At 43.2% G+C, this 18797-nt stretch overlaps 1 protein-coding gene across 1 annotated transcript; it reads left to right on the forward strand.

Moving 5' to 3' along the window:
• Positions 1-7838: 7838 nt before the first annotated feature.
• LOC129832794 (5-hydroxytryptamine receptor 3A-like) lies at positions 7839-18085 on the forward strand. The gene is made up of 8 exons (XM_055896794.1): positions 7839-8002; positions 8113-8157; positions 8405-8511; positions 8737-8906; positions 11193-11314; positions 12852-13062; positions 16797-16946; positions 17820-18085. The coding sequence occupies exons 1-8, from the start codon at positions 7907-7909 to the stop codon at positions 18083-18085; spliced, it is 1167 nt and encodes a 388-aa protein (XP_055752769.1). The 5' UTR covers positions 7839-7906.
• Positions 18086-18797: the final 712 nt, after the last annotated feature.

Raw genomic sequence — 18797 nt, forward strand, 5'->3', positions numbered from 1 at the left:
TACCGCAAGTGATACACCTACTCATTCAAGGGTTTTATTTTTTAAATATTTTCTACATTGTAGAATAATAGTGAAGACATCAACTATGAAATAACACATATGGAATCATGTAGTAACCAAAAAAAGTGTTAAACAAATCAAAATATATTTTAGATTCTTCAAAGAAGCCACCCTTTGCCTTGATGAAAGCTTTGCAAACTCTTCGCATTCTCTCAACCAGCTTCATGAGGAATGCTTTTCCAACACTTGAAGGAGTTTCTACATATGCTGAGCACTTGTTGGCTGCTTTTCCTTCCCTCTGCGGTCCAACTCATCCCAAACTATTTTAATTGGGTTGAGGTCGGCTGATTGTGGAGGCCAGGTCATCTAATGCAGCACTCCATCACTTTCCTTTGTCAAATAGCTCTTACACAGCCTGGAGGTGTGTTGTGTCATTGTCCTGTTGAAAAACAAATGCTAGTCCCACTAAGAGCAAACCAGATGGGATGGTGTGTCTCTGCAGAATGCTGTGGTAGCCATGCTGTTCAATGTGCCTTGAATTCTAAATAAGTGTGTGTCACCAGCAAAGCACCCCACACCATCACACCTCCTCCTCCATGCTTCATGGAGGGAACAACACATAATCTGTTCACCTACTCTTAGTCTCACAAAGACAAGATGGTTGGAACCAAAAATCTCATTTGGACTCAGACAATAGGACAGATTCCACCGGTCTAATGTCCATTGCTCGTGTTTCTTGGCCCAAGCAAGTTTCTTCTTCTTACTGGTGTCCTTTAGTAGTGGTTTATTTGCAGCAATTTGACCATGAAGGCCTGATTCAAGCAGTCTCTGAACAGTTGATGTTGAGATGTGTATTTTACTTGAACTTTACTTGAATTTATTTGGCCAACAGTCTGAGGTGCAGTTAATTCTAATGAACTTATGCTCTGCAGCAGAGGTAACTCTGGGTCTTCCTTTCCTGTGGCGGTCCTCATGAGAGCCAGTTTCATCATAGCGCTTGATGGTTTTTGCGACTGCACTTGGAAGAAACTTTATAAATTCTTAATTTTCCGGATTGACTGACCTTCATGGCTTAAAGTAATGATGGACTGTGGTTTCGCTTTGCTTATTTGAGCTGTTCTTGCCATAATATGGACTTGGTCTTTTACCAAATAGGGCTATCTTCTGTATACCATCCCTACCTTGTCACAACACAACTGATTGGCTCAAACGCATTAAGGAAAGAAATTCAACAGATTAACTTTTAACAAGGCACACCTGTTAATTGAAATGCATTCAAGGTGACTACCTCATGTGTTACGAATCCCGCCGAGGATGGTGCCTCTTCCCGTTCGGGCGGCGCTCGGCGGTCGTCGTCTCCGGTCTACTAGCTGCCACCGATCCCCTTTTCTGTTTTCATTTAGGTTTGTCTAATTGGTATCACCTGTTTTGTGTTTAGGGTAGGGGGTTATTTAAACCCAGTTGGCCCGCCGACTTTTGTGCGGGCTTGTTATTCTGTTTGTTGTGGTGGTGTTTTTTGTATAGTGGATTCGGTCCTAATTTATGTTGGACAGTAATTTTGACGCGCCCGTTGTTGTGTGGCGTAGCCACTTCAGAGATTATTTCTGGGTGAAATAATAAATTTCCACTTGCTCATTATTACCCTGCTCTCTGCACCTGACTCCTTCATTTTCACCATCGGAATTGTGACAGAAGCCCGCACCATCCCATGGAGTCAGCAGAAGCAGCAACCACCCCTCTTCCATCGATGGAGGAGCGTGTCTTCCATCACACCGCCGTTCTCCATCGGATTGGGTCGGCGATGGACATGATGATGGAGTTGGGAGGGGCTGCATCTAGGGGGGCCGGAGGAGGTGGCTTCTCTTGCACCTATTGTGGCCGAAGAGACACACTTCGGACCGGTGCTGGAGGAGTGCCTCTGGGAGTAGATGAGATTCTCAGGGACTTGCACGGGCAGGGTGTGGTAGTGTATATTGATGACATCTTGATCTATTCTGCCACACGCGCCTCGCATGTCTCCCTGGTGCGCAGGGTCCTTGGGCGGCTGCTGGAGCATGACCTATACGTCAAGGCTGAGAAATGTGTGTTCTCCAAACAAGCCGTTTCCTTCCTGGGTTATCGCATTTCCACCTCAGGGGTGGTGATGGAGAGTGACCGCGTTAACGCCGTGCGTAATTGGCCGACTCCGACCACGGTAAAGGAGGTGCAGCGGTTTTTAGGGTTTGCCAATTACTACCGGAGGTTTATCCTGGGTTTTGGCCAAGTGGCGGCACCCATTACCTCACTGCTGAAGGGGGGGCCGGTGCGTCTACGGTGGTCGGCCGAGCCAGAGGGAGCCTTCAACCAGTTGAAGGCACGGTTTACTGAGGCTCCCGTGTTGGCGCATCCGGACCCTTCATTAGCGTTCATAGTGGAGGTGGATGCGTCCGAGGCTGGTGTTGGAGCCGTGCTATCACAGCGCTCGGGCAAGCCACCGAAGCTCCGTCCCTGTGCTTTCTTTTCTAAGAAGCTGGGTCCGGCGGAGCGGAACTATGATGTGGGGGACCGGGAGTTACTAGCTATGGTAAAAGCCCTGAAGGTGTGGAGACACTGGCTTGAGGGGGCTAAATACCCTTTCCTCATCTGGACTGACCACCGCAATCTGGAGTATATCCGAGAGGCGAAGAGACTGAATCCGCGTCAGGCTAGGTGGGCCATGTTCTTTACTCGCTTTAGATTCACGATCTCTTACCGACCAGGTTCCCTCAACACTAAGGCCGACGCGCTGTCTCGTCTCTATGACACGGATGACCGGCCCATCGATCCGACTCCCATCCTTCCCGCCTCTTGTCTGGTGGCCCCGGTGGTATGGGAGGTGGACGCGGACATCGAGCGGGCGTTGAGGGTAGAACCTGTGCCGTCCCAGTGTCCGACTGGCCTTAGGTACGTACCGCTTGGTGTTAGTGATCGATTGATTTGGTGGGCTCACACACTACCTTCTTCGGGTCATCCGGGGATTGAGAGGACAGTGCGGGGTCTTAGGGGGAAATACTGGTGGCCCACCTTGGCTAAGGACGTGAGACTCTATGTCTCCTCCTGCTCGGTATGCGCTCAGAGTAAGGCTCCTAGGCACCTACCGAGAGGGAAGTTACAACCCCTCCCGGTTCCACAACGGCCATGGTCTCATCTCTCGGTAGATTTTCTGACTGATCTTCCTCCATCTCAGGGGAACACTACCGTTCTGGTCGTTGTGGATCGGTTCTCTAAGTCCTGTCGTCTCCTCCCATTGCCTGGTCTCCCTACGGCCCTACAGACTGTGGAGGCTCTATTTACCCACGTCTTCCGGCATTACGGGGTGCCGGAGGACATCGTATCTGATCGAGGTCCCCAGTTCACGTCCCGGGTGTGGAGGGCGTTTATGGAGCGTCTGGGGGTCTCGGTCAGCCTCACCTCTGGGTATCACCCCGAAAGTAATGGGCAGGTGGAAAGAGTGAACCAGGAAGTGGGTAGGTTTCTGAGGTCGTATTGCCAGGACCGGCCAGGAGAGTGGGCAAGGTACGTCCCGTGGGCGGAGTTGGCCCAGAACTCACTCCGCCACTCATCAACGAACATGTCGCCCTTCGAATGTGTACTGGGGTACCAGCCGGTCCTGGCTCCGTGGCATCAGAGCCAGACCGACGCTCCTGCGGTGGAGGAGTGGGTACAGCGCTCTAGAGAGACCTGGCGGGCAGTCCAGGACTCTCTCAGGCAGGCCAGTGAACGGCAGAAGAGGAGCACTGACCGCCACCGCAGTGAGGCCCCTGTGTTCGCACCAGGGGACAGGGTCTGGCTCTCGGCCCGAAACCTGCCCCTCCGCCTGCCCTGCCGGAAGCTGGGGCCGCAGTGTGTGGGGCCATTTAAACTCCTGAGGAGGATAAACGAGGTGTGTTATAGGTTACAACTTCCCTCTTACTATCGTATTAACCCCTCGTTTCATGTGTCTCTCCTCAGGCCGGTGGTAGCTGGTCCCCTTCAGGAAAATGAGGTGCTGGAGGTCCCTCCGCCCCCTCTTGACATCGAGGGGTCCCCGGCGTACGTGGTACGAACTATCCTGGACTCGAGACGCCGGGTGAGGGGCCTGCAGTACCTCGTGGACTGGGAGGGGTACGGTCCGGAGGAGAGATGCTGGGTACCGGTGGGGGACATTTTGGATCCGTCCCTCTTGAGGGACTTTCACCGCCTCCATCTGGATCGCCCTGCTCCTCGCCCTCCGGGTCGTCCTCGAGGCCGGGGTCGGCGCGCTGCGGGAGCCGCGCGTCGGGAGGGGGGTACTGTTACGAATCCCGCCGAGGATGGTGCCTCTTCCCGTTCGGGCGGCGCTCGGCGGTCGTCGTCTCCGGTCTACTAGCTGCCACCGATCCCCTTTTCTGTTTTCATTTAGGTTTGTCTAATTGGTATCACCTGTTTTGTGTTTAGGGTAGGGGGTTATTTAAACCCAGTTGGCCCGCCGACTTTTGTGCGGGCTTGTTATTCTGTTTGTTGTGGTGGTGTTTTTTGTATAGTGGATTCGGTCCTAATTTATGTTGGACAGTAATTTTGACGCGCCCGTTGTTGTGTGGCGTAGCCACTTCAGAGATTATTTCTGGGTGAAATAATAAATTTCCACTTGCTCATTATTACCCTGCTCTCTGCACCTGACTCCTTCATTTTCACCATCGGAATTGTGACATCATGAAGCTGGTTGACAGAATGCCAAGAGCGTGCAAAGCTGTCATCAAGGCAAAGGGTGGCTACTTTGAACAATTGCAAATATAAAATATATTTTGATTTGTTTAAATATTTTGTTTACTACATGATTCCATATGTGTTATTTCATAGTTTTGATGTCTTCACTAGTATTCTACAATGTAGAAAATAGTCAAAATTAAGAAAAACCCTTGAATGAGTGTGTCCAAACTTTTAACTGGTACTGTACATACACATCCACAAGTTCTAATTGTCTCAGACCACGGTCTTGGTCAAACAATATTTTGCAAAACACTCACCCTTAAATAATTTGCTGATTCTGAATGGATCCTGCAGTAAATGTTCACACTAAACAGTTAAGCTATAGGTTACTGTTAGTTCACAACCAGCTGTCAAAACAAGCTGCTTTATGAACCACTAGTGAGGAGATAGCAACCTTTCTCCATTACCCAGAGAGAAAACAGTACCACTGAAACCTCAATGCTGTCTGGTGCCCATGCATGATGCCTTTTCAAATAAACCAACTCAATCCCTTTTGTATTATTGTCTGTATGAAGTCTGTATGCTCAACAATATGATAACAGCATACGGTCCTATTGAGGTCCAGTGAAACATATAGCCAACTATAGGGTTTAGAGGCAGGTGGAGGTGCAGTATATCCGGTTCTGACCAGTCACAGTAATTAGTAATTACCTGTCTGTTGTGGTTGTTGTTTACACAAGTTGGTGAAATGAATCCTGGGAGGTTCATTTAAAAACTCATTATTTGGGGATTATGGCCAAGCACATTGTGTACAATATCGAGGATCATATTCACATGTAGACAGTTTGTGGGTGTGGCTGTGGAAGGCTGGGGCGACCAAAAGTTCCAGAGCAGCCTTTATAAGGGTCATCCCAGGTGTGGCATTGGCTAGAGAGGACAGGAGAAGGCAAGTGGTGATCACTAAGCAGCTAAAGGTAGGTTTTCAGTCCTTCTTCTAACAGTTTCATTGGAGGAAACTCATCTTAATTTCTAGTAAGACTGTGCACCAATGTCCAACTGACTATGTGCTTTGTGGCAGGAGAACGTTCAGGGATGAGACCCATGGACCACAGCGTGCTGAAATGTTGTCTCTTCTCCCTATTCTTGCTAACAGGTAAGATATTGGGCTCTATTTTACTCTTCTTAAAACAGGCGCGAATTGCGCTAGAATAATGTAATCTTTGTTCCTATCAGCAGATATGAAGTAAACAGTGTAAAACATTTTTATTATATGCGATTGCAAACTGCAATATTCATTTTTATTTCTTGTCACAAACAGATGATATTATTAAAGTCATGAAAAAAAATGTACAATGAGAAATTAAATAAATATAACCCAGCTAGCACATTTCTTTCCTTGGAAGGTGTGGGAACGTATGTTTTTGGTTTTACATTGGTTGTGGGAACGCAGCCATACGTTTCCTGACTGGTAAAACTGAATGTTTTTAAACATTCTGAGAGCAGAAGTGAAAATGTCTGTTCTGAGAATATATATTTTTAGGTTGCAGGAAGGTTCTGATAACGTTTTACTCTGGTTCCTTGAACGTTTTCCTGGGAGTTCTTTTTTATTATAACATCGAATATATGTAATAATATATGCAGACAGACAGATTAAAAGTACGTTTACATTGTAATGCTTCTGACAGCCAACGTTCTAGCTCCGTCCATAACTTTTGGACTTTATAACATTCCCAGAAAGCATGGATTATTGAGTCATTGTTAGTTTTACACTTAAGACATGACTGAATTTGTGAATTTTTTCTCTTGTATAATAAATTCTATACGTTAGTTTATACTGGATTAAGCATACATTTTCATTAACTGTAATTTTGTTAGTTAAGCTCCATTCCCTCCATTTTGTGCCAACATCAGTTCTTTTTAAGCCTAGGTTCCAATAGTTTATATATTTTAAGAGATTGCCAGTTGGATAGGCTCTCTCCAAGGTTTTGTATATCTTATATCATATGAACATCATTTTCTGACTCATATAGATTCCCTCAGGGTTGCTCTGATGTCCGAAAGATTTCAAATCTAAATTTCGTGATATGTAACTTTTAAGTTGCATGTATTTGAAAATATCTACATTGGTCAGTCCAAAATAGCATTTAAATTCTGTCATGGAAGTAAATATATTTCCTGTTACCAAGTCATTTGATGGTTTCCATTCCTTTAGATTTCCATATGGACCAATTTATCGGTGAATTCTGAAAAGCTATCTAAGGATTGTTCCATAGGGTTCTATTTTTAGGGAGTAATATTGCTTCTTGTAAAATACGTTTAATTATCTTCTATATTGTTATATTGTTATGAACTATGAAGTTGTTAATGTTCTTACCTTTCTCCTTTGAAAATAGACAAAAACTAAAATCAATTATTCTTGGGATGAGGATGCACATCTTTTTTACTCATATAACAGACCCCATTTCAAAGGTAACAAGCACTCATTAAGATCAGGTGTGGCCAATTAGTGGGTGCGACCAACACACCTGAACACACTTTACAAGGTAGAGGATAGTTTTGTTGATGCTGAGAACGAAATCTATATGTTTTTAGATAACAATCTTCAAACATTCTCTGAACGTTACAACAATTTTCTTGTGGTTTTTATAGAAAGTTCTTAACTTTCTGAGAATGGATTGTATTTTTTTTACATTTCTTAGAACGTTCCAAAGCCAAGCAACTATCCTGCACCAATCCCAGAAAAGTTGTGGGAAGATTGTATGCAAAACAACCATAGGACAATCACGCACTTACCAAGCTCTAAAAGACATGTTGTTCTCAGAACGTAACTGATAATGGACTAGTGATAAGAGTATCAGGTTTAGATACAGTGCAACATATAGAGAGCATGATCACTTTTCACAGTGACTCACTACTTTGAAGACATGCAACAACCTTATCCCATTTCATTTGGACTGTGTAAGTCATTTATTGTACTGTGTTGAACTATTGGAACGCCTCTTTGGTTCCTAGAAAAGCGCTATATAAATCCAATATTATATTCTGAAATGAAATACCCATCTCTGGTTCCACAGTATCTGCATCAGGCACTCTATCCAACGTAGCAATTACTACTATCCAAACACTATCTAATACAGCGAGTGCAAACCAACCATCCAACGCAGCCACTTCATCCAGTGCAACCACACCATCCTGTACGACCCGTCGATGTCTGGCCAGCATGCTGATTGCGAAAGAAGCTCTGAGTCCGCCACAGTCTCCGCGGTGCATCTCAATTATCCGTGTGCCGTCAATAGTGTACGAAACTCTGTCTGTCGTAAGTCCCTTTCCGTTCCTTTTAATTGAGTTATGTACAATGTGGTGAGTTTCAGAGATAACATATTGACATTTCTATCGTTATGTGATGAATTATTCTCTTCCTAATAGGACACAAAAAACCTCCGCTTCGAGAGTCGTCTGGAAGTCCCGCTGGTAAGTACACTCTTAGGGGGGGGGGAAAGGTGCTATAACCTAAAATGGTTCTCCGGCTGTCTTCATAGGAGAACCTTTTGAAGAACCCTGTTTGATTCCAGGTAGAACCCTTTCCACAGAGGGTTTGACCTGGAACCTAATGGGGACAGCCGAAGAACCCTTTTGGAACCCCTTTTTCTAAGAGTGTAGGCACAAAACATCCAGGGAGACATTTTGTAATACTACTCATTCTGATTCTAAACTACAGTCTTGGGAAGACCCTGACTTATCGTGGGACACATCAGTCTATCATCATGATATGGTTGTCCTGCCTGTCAGCAAAATCTGGACTCCTGAACTCCATGTGACTAATGGGTGAGTCCACTTACAGAATACAATAGCCTGTTATGTTTAATTATCATTTTTCATTTATATTTTATAACATTACAGTCAATGTATGTGTAATCTTCTAAATAGCGAGTGAAACATGGACAGAATTAGAGACAGTACTAATATGTTTTAAGTGGCCAAATGTTTAGGTGTGACAGTTTTAGTAGATCAATCCTCAGTTGTCTGTCCTCAACACTCTCATGTCTAAAGAGTGCAAACAATGATGAAGCACGGCAACAAGGATTTGCTGGTGCACAGCAACGGGACTGTAGAGCACATGGTCATCATGAACACTGTGGTGGGCTGTGAGGTCAATCTGTACAACTACCCCTTCGCTTCAGATTTCTGTGCCATCGCCCTTAATGTGTGGGCAATTAGTGGTAAGTGCATCATTTCAAACCTCATTTTGTCTGCTAAATGGCTCTTGCACACAATTATTTACCAAAGCTCTTACTAACCAAAAACAACAAACCAAAAAAATTGTTTTGTTTGTATAGCCTAATGCAATTTAGTATATAATGCAATTCAGTTTATTTGTCGTCTTTGGAATTTTCAATGCTCCCTGACTGTCTAGCATTTCTTTTGGTGCTTGTTAGTCGGCTGGACACAGTGGAGCCATACTTAAGAACATTAGAAAAAGTACATTTTTTTTGTTAAAGTTTTAGCATCAGACAATTAAAATTGTTGATATAGTTGCATGTGATCAAAGGCTGCATGTTAACTGTTCCCATGACAACCTGGCAGATTTAGCCATATGCTAACCTCATCAGATGGCAATGATTATTTCCTTTAACAAATTCCGCACCCGCCTATCAAAGACCTTAAACTTTTTTGTTGTCCCCTACTAAAGATTCCATCTTTAACTAAAGTTATCTCCCAAATTAAATAACGTTAATTCATAAGTTAAGAACAAATAAGAATTATATTAACAACATAACAAATGCAAGCTCTAATTCGTTGTATAGCCTAGGCAGTGGCGTGCCGTGGGCCTGGGCCTTCAGTGAGGTACTACACAGTCCCACCCGAATTAATCCACCTCTTATTACCATCATTATGATGCCATGGCTCTAGACACTATACATTTAGACAGAAACGCAGTATAACCAGGCGTTGCGTCACCTTGAAATTGACAAATTGACATTTTTGGGTAAACAGTGTTTACCCAAAAACATGACACAATCAATGAGTCTTTTCAATATTTCCCTTCACCTTTTCATTGTGCAGCTCCGTTGCCCTGCGCGCTTGTTCTTTGAGCTGTAGATCCACTCCGGTGTCCCCAAAAGTTTTCAAAAGCACCATTGCTTGTTAGTGCCCAGCCGTACTTTGGTGTCTCGTTGCTGCCTTGGTTAGACAACTCAAGTTTGCAAAGCCAGTGTGGCTCCAAACATCAAATCGATCACTTGCAAATAATAGGCATTCCCAGCAGTACAGTTTGCAGTGCTTCTCGGAGCCAAGGAGCCTGTGAGCCATTGACAGCGCTCGTAGTTGAAACTTTGAAAGTGGCGAGCGAACGAAGCCCTTTCCCGCCTGTGACAGGCTTTGTGGCGTCGGGCGACCTCTCCTTACAATGTCTAACTTTTCTTGAAAAGTTCATCTTGAGAATCGCGTTATAATTATATCCTCGACCAAATCGATATCTTCTCCTCCTTCTGCCATTGTGGGTTGAAAAAACAGCTTAGTAGTACGCGAATTAATTCGTTTATCAAATTCAGTTTCCTAGATCTCCATAGGACCTGCCTCTCAATATTGGTAATCCAATCAAAAGACGTGCACGCACTACACCTGCTAGCTGGCTCCTGTGTAACACTGGAGCCAGCCAGCAGGCGTACAATAGCCAACTCTAAAGCTGATTGGTTGACACTAAATTTTCATTTCCATTCACTATAAGCTACAAGCGCCCGCACTGTTGATTCTGAAGGCCTGAGGGCAGATTTTAGACCCCTGGCAACACATGATGGCTGAATATGATTGGATAAAAGATCTAACATAAAGACCAGCCCTCCAAATCTCAACCTGGGGCTGGAAGCAGTGCAACCAAGAGGAAAGCTATGAAATGAAGAGTATAACTCTTACTCTGGGGAATAATTTAATACATATTTGTGGGAAAATATATTTAAAAAAAATATATATTCTGATGATGTTTAGGCCAGCAGAGAAGGCCTTGCAGGCCTTGACGGCCCACCACTGAGCCTAGGTCTGTAGCGTGAAATAGACAAATGCGTGGGTAAATGGTAAGCTTTCGCCTAGCCTCAAAGCGTAAGTTCAGGATTTTACAACTTGATGTTAGATGGTTCCTCACCCTAAAAGTAGTATGGGCAAGGAGAAACTGTAATCCATGGTTCGGTTCTCTCTGAACAGCCACTACAAACTTCAGCTAACTTTAGCCACCGCTAACAAAAAATCTATGCGAGTGAAAGGGGAAATCATGCAATTGTCAAAATGTCAATTTTATAAAATATTTTTATTTGTGTGGTAGTTTTTCCATCCCCTCCTGAGAACTAAGATAAAACCGAACAAAGAGCCTAAAATCAAAGAATGAACGAAACCAAACATTTTGTGAATCGTTACACCCACAATGCCTATTGATAGAAACAAATATTTTTTTGTTATAAGCTATGTTATGATCTTTGAGTGAGTGAACTAGTATCAAATATCTGCTTTTCCAGGATGTGGCATGTTCCTGAACTTTGGGAATGTGAGCACAACTAACGCAAACCGTGGGGACTGGCTAACCGAGGCAGTGGAACTCAACGCTAAAGGAGGCAGAGATGATCGCAACTATCTATGGGTAAGTGAGTGCTCCTGGTGATTTCAGTTGTATTTCTTTTATGTGGGATATGTAAAGATACCTCATTCTTCCTATTTTTATGGGCAATGCTTAAACATTTACACTCAAAGACAATACACTTACTCAAAAACAAATAATTTCTGCCTGGCTTTTTAATTTTTCAATTTAACCTTTATTTAACTAGGCAAGTCAGTTTAGAACAAATTCTAAAATGATTTACAATGACGGCCTTCCAAAAGGCAAAAGGCCTCCTGCGTGGACGGGGGCCTGGGATAAAATAAATAACACTACATATAGAGAGACCTAAGACAAAAACATAGCAAGCCAGCAACACATGACAACACAGCATGGTAGCAACACAACATGACAACAACATGGTAGCAACACAACATGGTAGCAACACAAAACATGGTACAAACATTATTGGGCACAGACAACAGCACAAAGGGCAAGAAGGTAGAGACAACAATACATCATGCAAAGCAGCCACAACTGTCAGTAAGAGTGTCCATGATTGAGTCTTTGAATGAAGAGATTGAGATAAAACTGTCCAGTTTGAGTGATTGTTGCAGCTCGTTCCAGTCACTAGCTGCAGGGAACTGAAAAGACGAGCGACCCAGGGATGTGTGTGGTTTGGGGACCTTTAACAGAATGTGACTGGCAGAACGGGTGTTGTATGTGGAGGATGAGGGTTATATGAGTAGATATTTCAGATAGGGGGTGTGAGGCCTAAGAGGGTTTTATAAATAAGCATCAACCAATGGGTCTTGCGACGGGTATACAGAGATGACCAGTTTATAGAGTAGTATAGAGTGCAGTGATGTGTCCTATAAGGAGCATTGATGGCAAATCTGATGGCCGAATGGTAAAGAACATCTAGCCACTCGAGAGCACCCTTACCTGCCGATCTATAAATTATGTCTCCATAATCTAGCACGGGTAGGTTGGTCATCTGGATCAGGGTTAGTTTGGCAGCTGGGGTGAAAGAGGAGCGATTACGATAGAAGAAACCAAGTCCAGATTTAACTTTAGCATGTGCTGAGAGAAGGACAGTGTACCGTCTAGCCATACTCTCAAGTACTTGTATGAGGTGACTACCTCAAGCTCTAACCCCTCAGAGGTAGTAATCACACCTGCGGGGAGAGGGGCATTCTTCTTACCAAACCACATGACCTTTGTTTTGGAGGTGTTCAGAACAAGGTTAAGGGTAGAGAAAGCTTGCTGGACACTAAGAAAGCTTTGTTGTAGAGCATTTAACACAAACTCCGGGGAGGGGCCAGCTGAGTATAAGACTATCATATGCATATAAATGGATGAGAGAGCTTCCTACTGCCTGGGCTATGTTGTTGATGTAAATTGAGAAGAGTGTGGGGCCTAGGATTGAGACTTGGGGTACTCCCTTGGTGACAGGCAGTAGCTGAGACCGCAGATTCTCTGACTTTAAACACTGCACTCTGAGGTAGTTAGCAAACCAGGCCAAAGACCCCTCAGAGACACCAATACTCCTTGGTATTGGCTTATCTGTCTGTCTTCACAGGTGTCGCTGAAAATGCGGTCTGAAAACCCGTTTCTGTCCCTGGTCCTGCCCAGTATACTAATCATCTTGGCTGATGTGGGCAGCTTCGCCCTGCCGCTGGGAGAGAGCAAGCGCATCCCCTTCAAGGTTAAACTGGTTCTCAGCTTCATCATGTTCCTCAACATCCTCAAGGACCTACTGCCTGGAGGAGGCCAGTGCAGCCCCATCATCCGTGAGTGTCCTGTGTGTAATGCACCAGAATGAAACAGCATTTTGTTATAAACGGTGTGTATGTATCGGAGTTATAAAGCGACTGCTCCAAAAAACAAATAATTCCTTTTGTAAACGGCCAGTCAGAAACATTTATTCTATTGTAAAAATGGACTACAAAGTGTAAAAAGGAAACATTTTGTCATAAAATCAGCCTCTTCCAAAACTGAGTTTGGTACCTAAGTGTGTCACAGCGTAAATTAAGGTTGGGTTTGGATTCCAATCATGTCCTCAATTCATGCCCCCTTTTGCCCAGGTGGCACCGTGTTGTTTGTGGAAGACTGGGCAAGTTTGTTTGCATGGCCCGGTGCCCCTGGTGGGTGGAGATTTCTCCAATGTGGTCCTGTGTAGCTCAGTTGGTAGAGCATGGTGCTTGCAATGCCAGGGTTGTGGGTTCGATTCCCATGGGGGACCAGTATGGGAAAAAATCCTGTTTTTTTAAAACTCATTACTGTAAGTCGCTCTGGATAAGAGCATCTACTAAACATGTAAAATGCAATTGACTAGTAGGAAATGAACCAATGGAATGGTTGAAAATGAGCAAACGCTGCCCACCCGGGGAACTAGGCCATGTCAAATTACTCATATTTCCTCATGCACTGAGAAACAGTCTTCTTCAGACAATGGGTGGTCTGCCACATATTATGTTTGGCAGGAACTTGATGTGCAATGCACATATTGATCGCGAAATAGTCTAGTGAAAATGGGCTTCCATAAAGTTGTTCAACAATCTTGGGCAGGATATGGATTAACTGTTACATCTAATGCTAGCTACTACTTCTGTGGGCTGTCAACCCTCAAACCCGAGACTGCCTGGTGTTGTTGGTGACTTGTGGTGAGTTGGTTACACTAGCAAGCAAAGTTAGCTAGCTACATTATTTGATAATGCTAATGAGCCAGGCTAGCTATGACACTGTGATGTAACTAACAGTTAGCTAAATTAGCAAGCTAGCTACCTTGATCTTGCAGTTAAAAAAGCTGTTAGCAAGGAATCTTGATTGGCTATCAGGCCAGATCTTGCTAACTGTCGCCTATTCATTGCCATTTCAGGTTGGCTAGGATGTAGCCAGCTTGCTTTCAATAATCTTTTAATTCCAACTGGCAAGCCAAAAGATCCCTGCTAGTTAACATTAGCGAATGTTAGCAAGCTAGCTAACTAACTATACCTAATTTCAAGTCAGATTTGCAAATTAAGCAGCTAGCAAGCTAGAAAAACAGGTAAAAAGAATGAGATTTTACTGAGTTACAGTTTAATGAAATCAGTCAATTGAAATAAATTCATTAGGCCCTAATATATGGATTTTACATGACTGGGAATACAGATATTCATCTGTTGGTCAGATACCTTTAAAAAAAAAAAGTATGGGTGTGGATCAGAAAACCAGTCAGTATCTGGTGTGACCACTATTTGCCTCATGCATGCGACACTCCTTCACATAGAGTTGATCAGGCTGTTGATTGTGGCCTGTGGAATGTTTTCCCACTCCTCTTCAATGGTTGTGCAAAGTTGCTGGATATTGGCTGGAACTGGAACATGCTGTTGGAACACACGTTGATCCAGAGCATCCCAAACATGCTCAATGGGTGACATTTCTGGTGAGTATACAGGCCATGGAAGAACTGGGAAATGTTCAGCTTCCAGGAATTGAGTACAGATTCTTGCAACATGGGGCAGTGCATTATCATTCTGAAACATGGTGATGGCGGCAGATGAATGGCACGACAATGGGCCTCAGGATCTCGTCACGGTAACTCTGATTTCAAATTACCATCGATAAAATGCAATTGTGTTTGTTGTCCGTAGCTTATGACTGCCCATACCATAACCCCACCTCCACCATGGGGCACTCTGTTCACAAAGTTGCAAACCACTCACCCACACAACGCCAAACACGCAGATGGATTAATCCATGAAGAGCACACTTCTCCAGCGTGCCAGTGGCCATCGAAGGTATAGGATTTGGGGCGGCAGGGTAGGCAGGGTAGCCTAGTGGTTAGAGCGTTGGGCTAGTAACCGAAAGGTTGCAAGTTCAAATCCCCGAGCTGACAAGGTACAAATCTGTCGTTCTGCCCCTGAACAAGGCAGTTAACCCACTGTTCCTAGGCCGTCATTGAAAATAAGAGTTTGTTCTTAACTGACTTGCCTAGTTAAATAAAGGTTAAAAATGTAAGTCGCTCTGGATAAGAGCGTCTGCTAAATGACTTAAATGTTAAATGTAAATTTGCCCTATGAAGTTGGTTACGACGCCGGTCAGGTTAAGACCCTGGTAAAGACAATGAGCAGGCAGATGCGCTTCCCTGAGACTGTTTCTGACAGCTTGTGCAGAAATTCTTCGGTTGTGCAAACCCACAGTTTCATCAGCTATCCGGGTGGCTCGTCTCAGCCCGTTATGGGATCAGCCATCTTGCTTCAGAGGGAGATGTGGCGATATGCTGAGATCTACAGTATCTAATGACGTTATGTCAAGTTCATAAACGCACTGCCAGACATGCACAGTACAACCTGTGATGTTAAATACTGAACAAAAATATAAAACGCAACATGTAAAGTGTTGGTCCCATGATTCATGAGCTGAAATAAAAGATCCCAGAAACGTTCCATAAGCACAAAAAGCTTATTTCTCTCAAATTGTATGCACAGATTTGTTTACATCCCTGTTAGTGAGCATTTCTCCTTTGCCAAGATAATACATCCACCTGACAGGTGTGGCATATAACGAAGCTGATTAAACAACATAATTCCACATGTGCACCTTGTGCTGGGGACAATAAAAGGCCACTCTAAAATGTGCAGTTTTGTCACAAAACACAATGTGTTGCAGGCTAGCTGAGCTGACTGAAGACCGCAGGCATTCAACTCGCAGTAGTTGATATTGTTTCCACGGTAACATGTATTTACATCACGTGATAAAACTTTTAAACTAAGTTGCAAGGTACTTTCGCAGCAAGGTTTTGTAGAACAAGTATCACATGAAAAGTTCCAGACACTGGTTCTTGCCATCTTAGCATACTTTTGATTTGACAGAGAAATATATGCTAGCCTAAGGTTAGATAGGCTAGCCAGCTCCCCCCAGTTTGGCTAAACATATGGTCAATAAGAGTATCTATTCGCCTCTTCTTTACTACTTTAGCCTACACACAGATCTGAATTAGATGACCATCTTGAGATGGCGAGTCACTCAGGTGGGGTGAAGTCCTCAACTTAAAAACTTCTCTCCATAGCAAAGCTAGCTTGCTGTCACTACACTAACGTTACTTCCCTGTTTTGTTACTGAATGGCAAAGACACATATAAGAAACACCCACATCAAACCACAACCCAAAGACAACTTTTGTTTGGCTTCAGTCATGACCGCTAGCATTTCTTAATGAGACAAATCTAGTACGAGGCCAAATCAGGAAGTTCAGCCACCCTTTCAGAATGTGCAGAAAGCTCACTCCACAGCTAGCTTGAAATGTTGCCAAGGGAGCTATCAAATTGGATATTTTTCTATAGCTCAATTGTTTGGTACATTGTCAAGGAGGACAGCTGATGTGTGTTTGCGAGCAGACTTTCACTATTTCCAGCCCGGTTTGTTACAGGGACAGTAAAGGAAGCTATACTGTTAGCAGCATACTGATGTCGGTTTCATGTATACAGGACCTCTCTGCCACCATATAACACTCACACATCTCTCTCTCTCGTTGTTCTACATAGGAAAGCACTTCTGTTTCTGTTTGGTCATCCTGGTGTTGAGCACGTTGCAGTCTATGGTGCTCACACGTCTGGCTAAGTGTGGCACTCTCCAGCCCTGCAGCCTCTCCAAGTCCAAAGACTCACTGCTTAAAGACACAGACAATGAAGAGGGTAAACTTTTTCATTCTTCCCTCATCTCAGTTACCCAGAGAGCAAAATATATATTTTTTTCTGGTTGCCAAAGAAGACGTTAACAAACCTACTTATTAGGGCTGTCAGAGTTAATCAGTTAACTCAAGTTAACATTTTTATAATTTTAGTGCACAATATTTTATTTATTTACTATTAATCACATTGTCTGAAAGTGTTGAATATACTGAGAACATCCTAAATATATAATCTATACCGCAAAAATGTACAATACCATGTAAAAACAAGTTGACATTGAGATGAAATAATATGTCCTTTCTCAATTGACCTAATTTTACTAACTGTTACATTAGACAGAATCAAGACGTCAATATTTTTTAAATGTTTCTTTGTATGAAAAATCATAAAATTACAGCTCACTTTGGAATGTATCCCCCCTCCCCCAGTTAATTGTTTGACAGTCCTAGTCTTTATGCAACCATTAATAACCTGACCATGATGTCATGACTTTATTGCAACCAGTCTACATTAAGGGGGTACCCCATTAAAATATATGCTTATAGGGGGAATTTAGACCATTTACTTAAACCATTTACTGACAGTGTTACTGTTTGAGAGTTTATTTGTTTGCCATCATTTCCAATTTGTGGTCAAATATGACACCTGTTGGCACTTTTAAGGGGTGAAATAAATTGGCACTTTTAGGGTTAAAAAAATGTAATCATCACCATAAACAAGTCGAGGTATTTTGTTAATGTACAACCATTCTTACTCTCTAGCTGCAGTTAAAGCATGCAGTTGATGTCTTCCCCAACATATTTCTCGCATGTCCACAAAAATAATAATGTTATATTAATCATGTTATCCCTTTTTCCTGTCATTTACTTTGTCTAGAATCCAAGTCTGATATTACTGTCATCAAACTGAAAGCCTCAGAGGAAGAGAAGATGAATACACCCCTCCAGAAGGTGGTGAAGTTTCTTAACAAAATGGCTGCACAAGACCAGAAAAAAGCAAGACGCCATCACTTTGCCAACAAAGTGGACTTGATCTGTTTCTGTATCTATCTCACCGTCCTCATTGTTTACGCAGTCGTCATTTTATATTTCTCCTTTGGTTCTCAATGTGAGATCAACCATTTAGAATTCTGGGAATACTAAATTCTTTATTTGCTTTTAACAATGATATTTAAATAAATATAAAGTGTGTATTCTTCAGTAGAGATTTAACAATATTTATTTCAATATGTTTGAAACTAGCCAGTCATATGTGGAATAATACATTTAGCAAATAGGACTAAATATAGCTGCAAGCAGCAATGAACAGGTTTCAAAGGATGACACAGGAGGTACAGTGCGGCCATAATGAATACAGAAACAATTTTTTTCTCAAAAAACATTCAAGACTGATGTAATGAGCCTAAGTGGGGTGTTCATTGGATAAACTAATGATGCGTTGAACATATGTCTGAACACAAACTAGTTGTCAGTTATTGTTGCCCGTGGTGTAAACATGTCTAACCAGTTTGCTAATGTAACCTGTGGCAACGAGCTCCTGAGTCTAGCTACATTTTAGTCAGTAGCTATCCTTCTAAATGCGGTGGTTATTGGATAAACTACCTATGAGTTGAACATATTTGGCTGAAAATGAACTAATAGCCAGTTGTTGTTGTCCATGGTGGAACCATCTAACCTGCCGGCTCCTGAAGCCCCCATGAGCTCCTGAGTTTTGAAGCAGTCTGCTAGCGTTGTAAAATTAGCATTTAGCCAGCAAACTGAGCTGTTTTACAAGGCTGAGATGACTCAAACACTCTAGCAAACCCTGCTCTGGGATAATATTAACGGGCTGCGGGAATGTTACATATGTCTTTTA

This window comes from Salvelinus fontinalis, chromosome 34 (genome assembly GCF_029448725.1).
Source record: "Salvelinus fontinalis isolate EN_2023a chromosome 34, ASM2944872v1, whole genome shotgun sequence".
NCBI classification, from domain to species: domain Eukaryota; kingdom Metazoa; phylum Chordata; class Actinopteri; order Salmoniformes; family Salmonidae; genus Salvelinus; species Salvelinus fontinalis.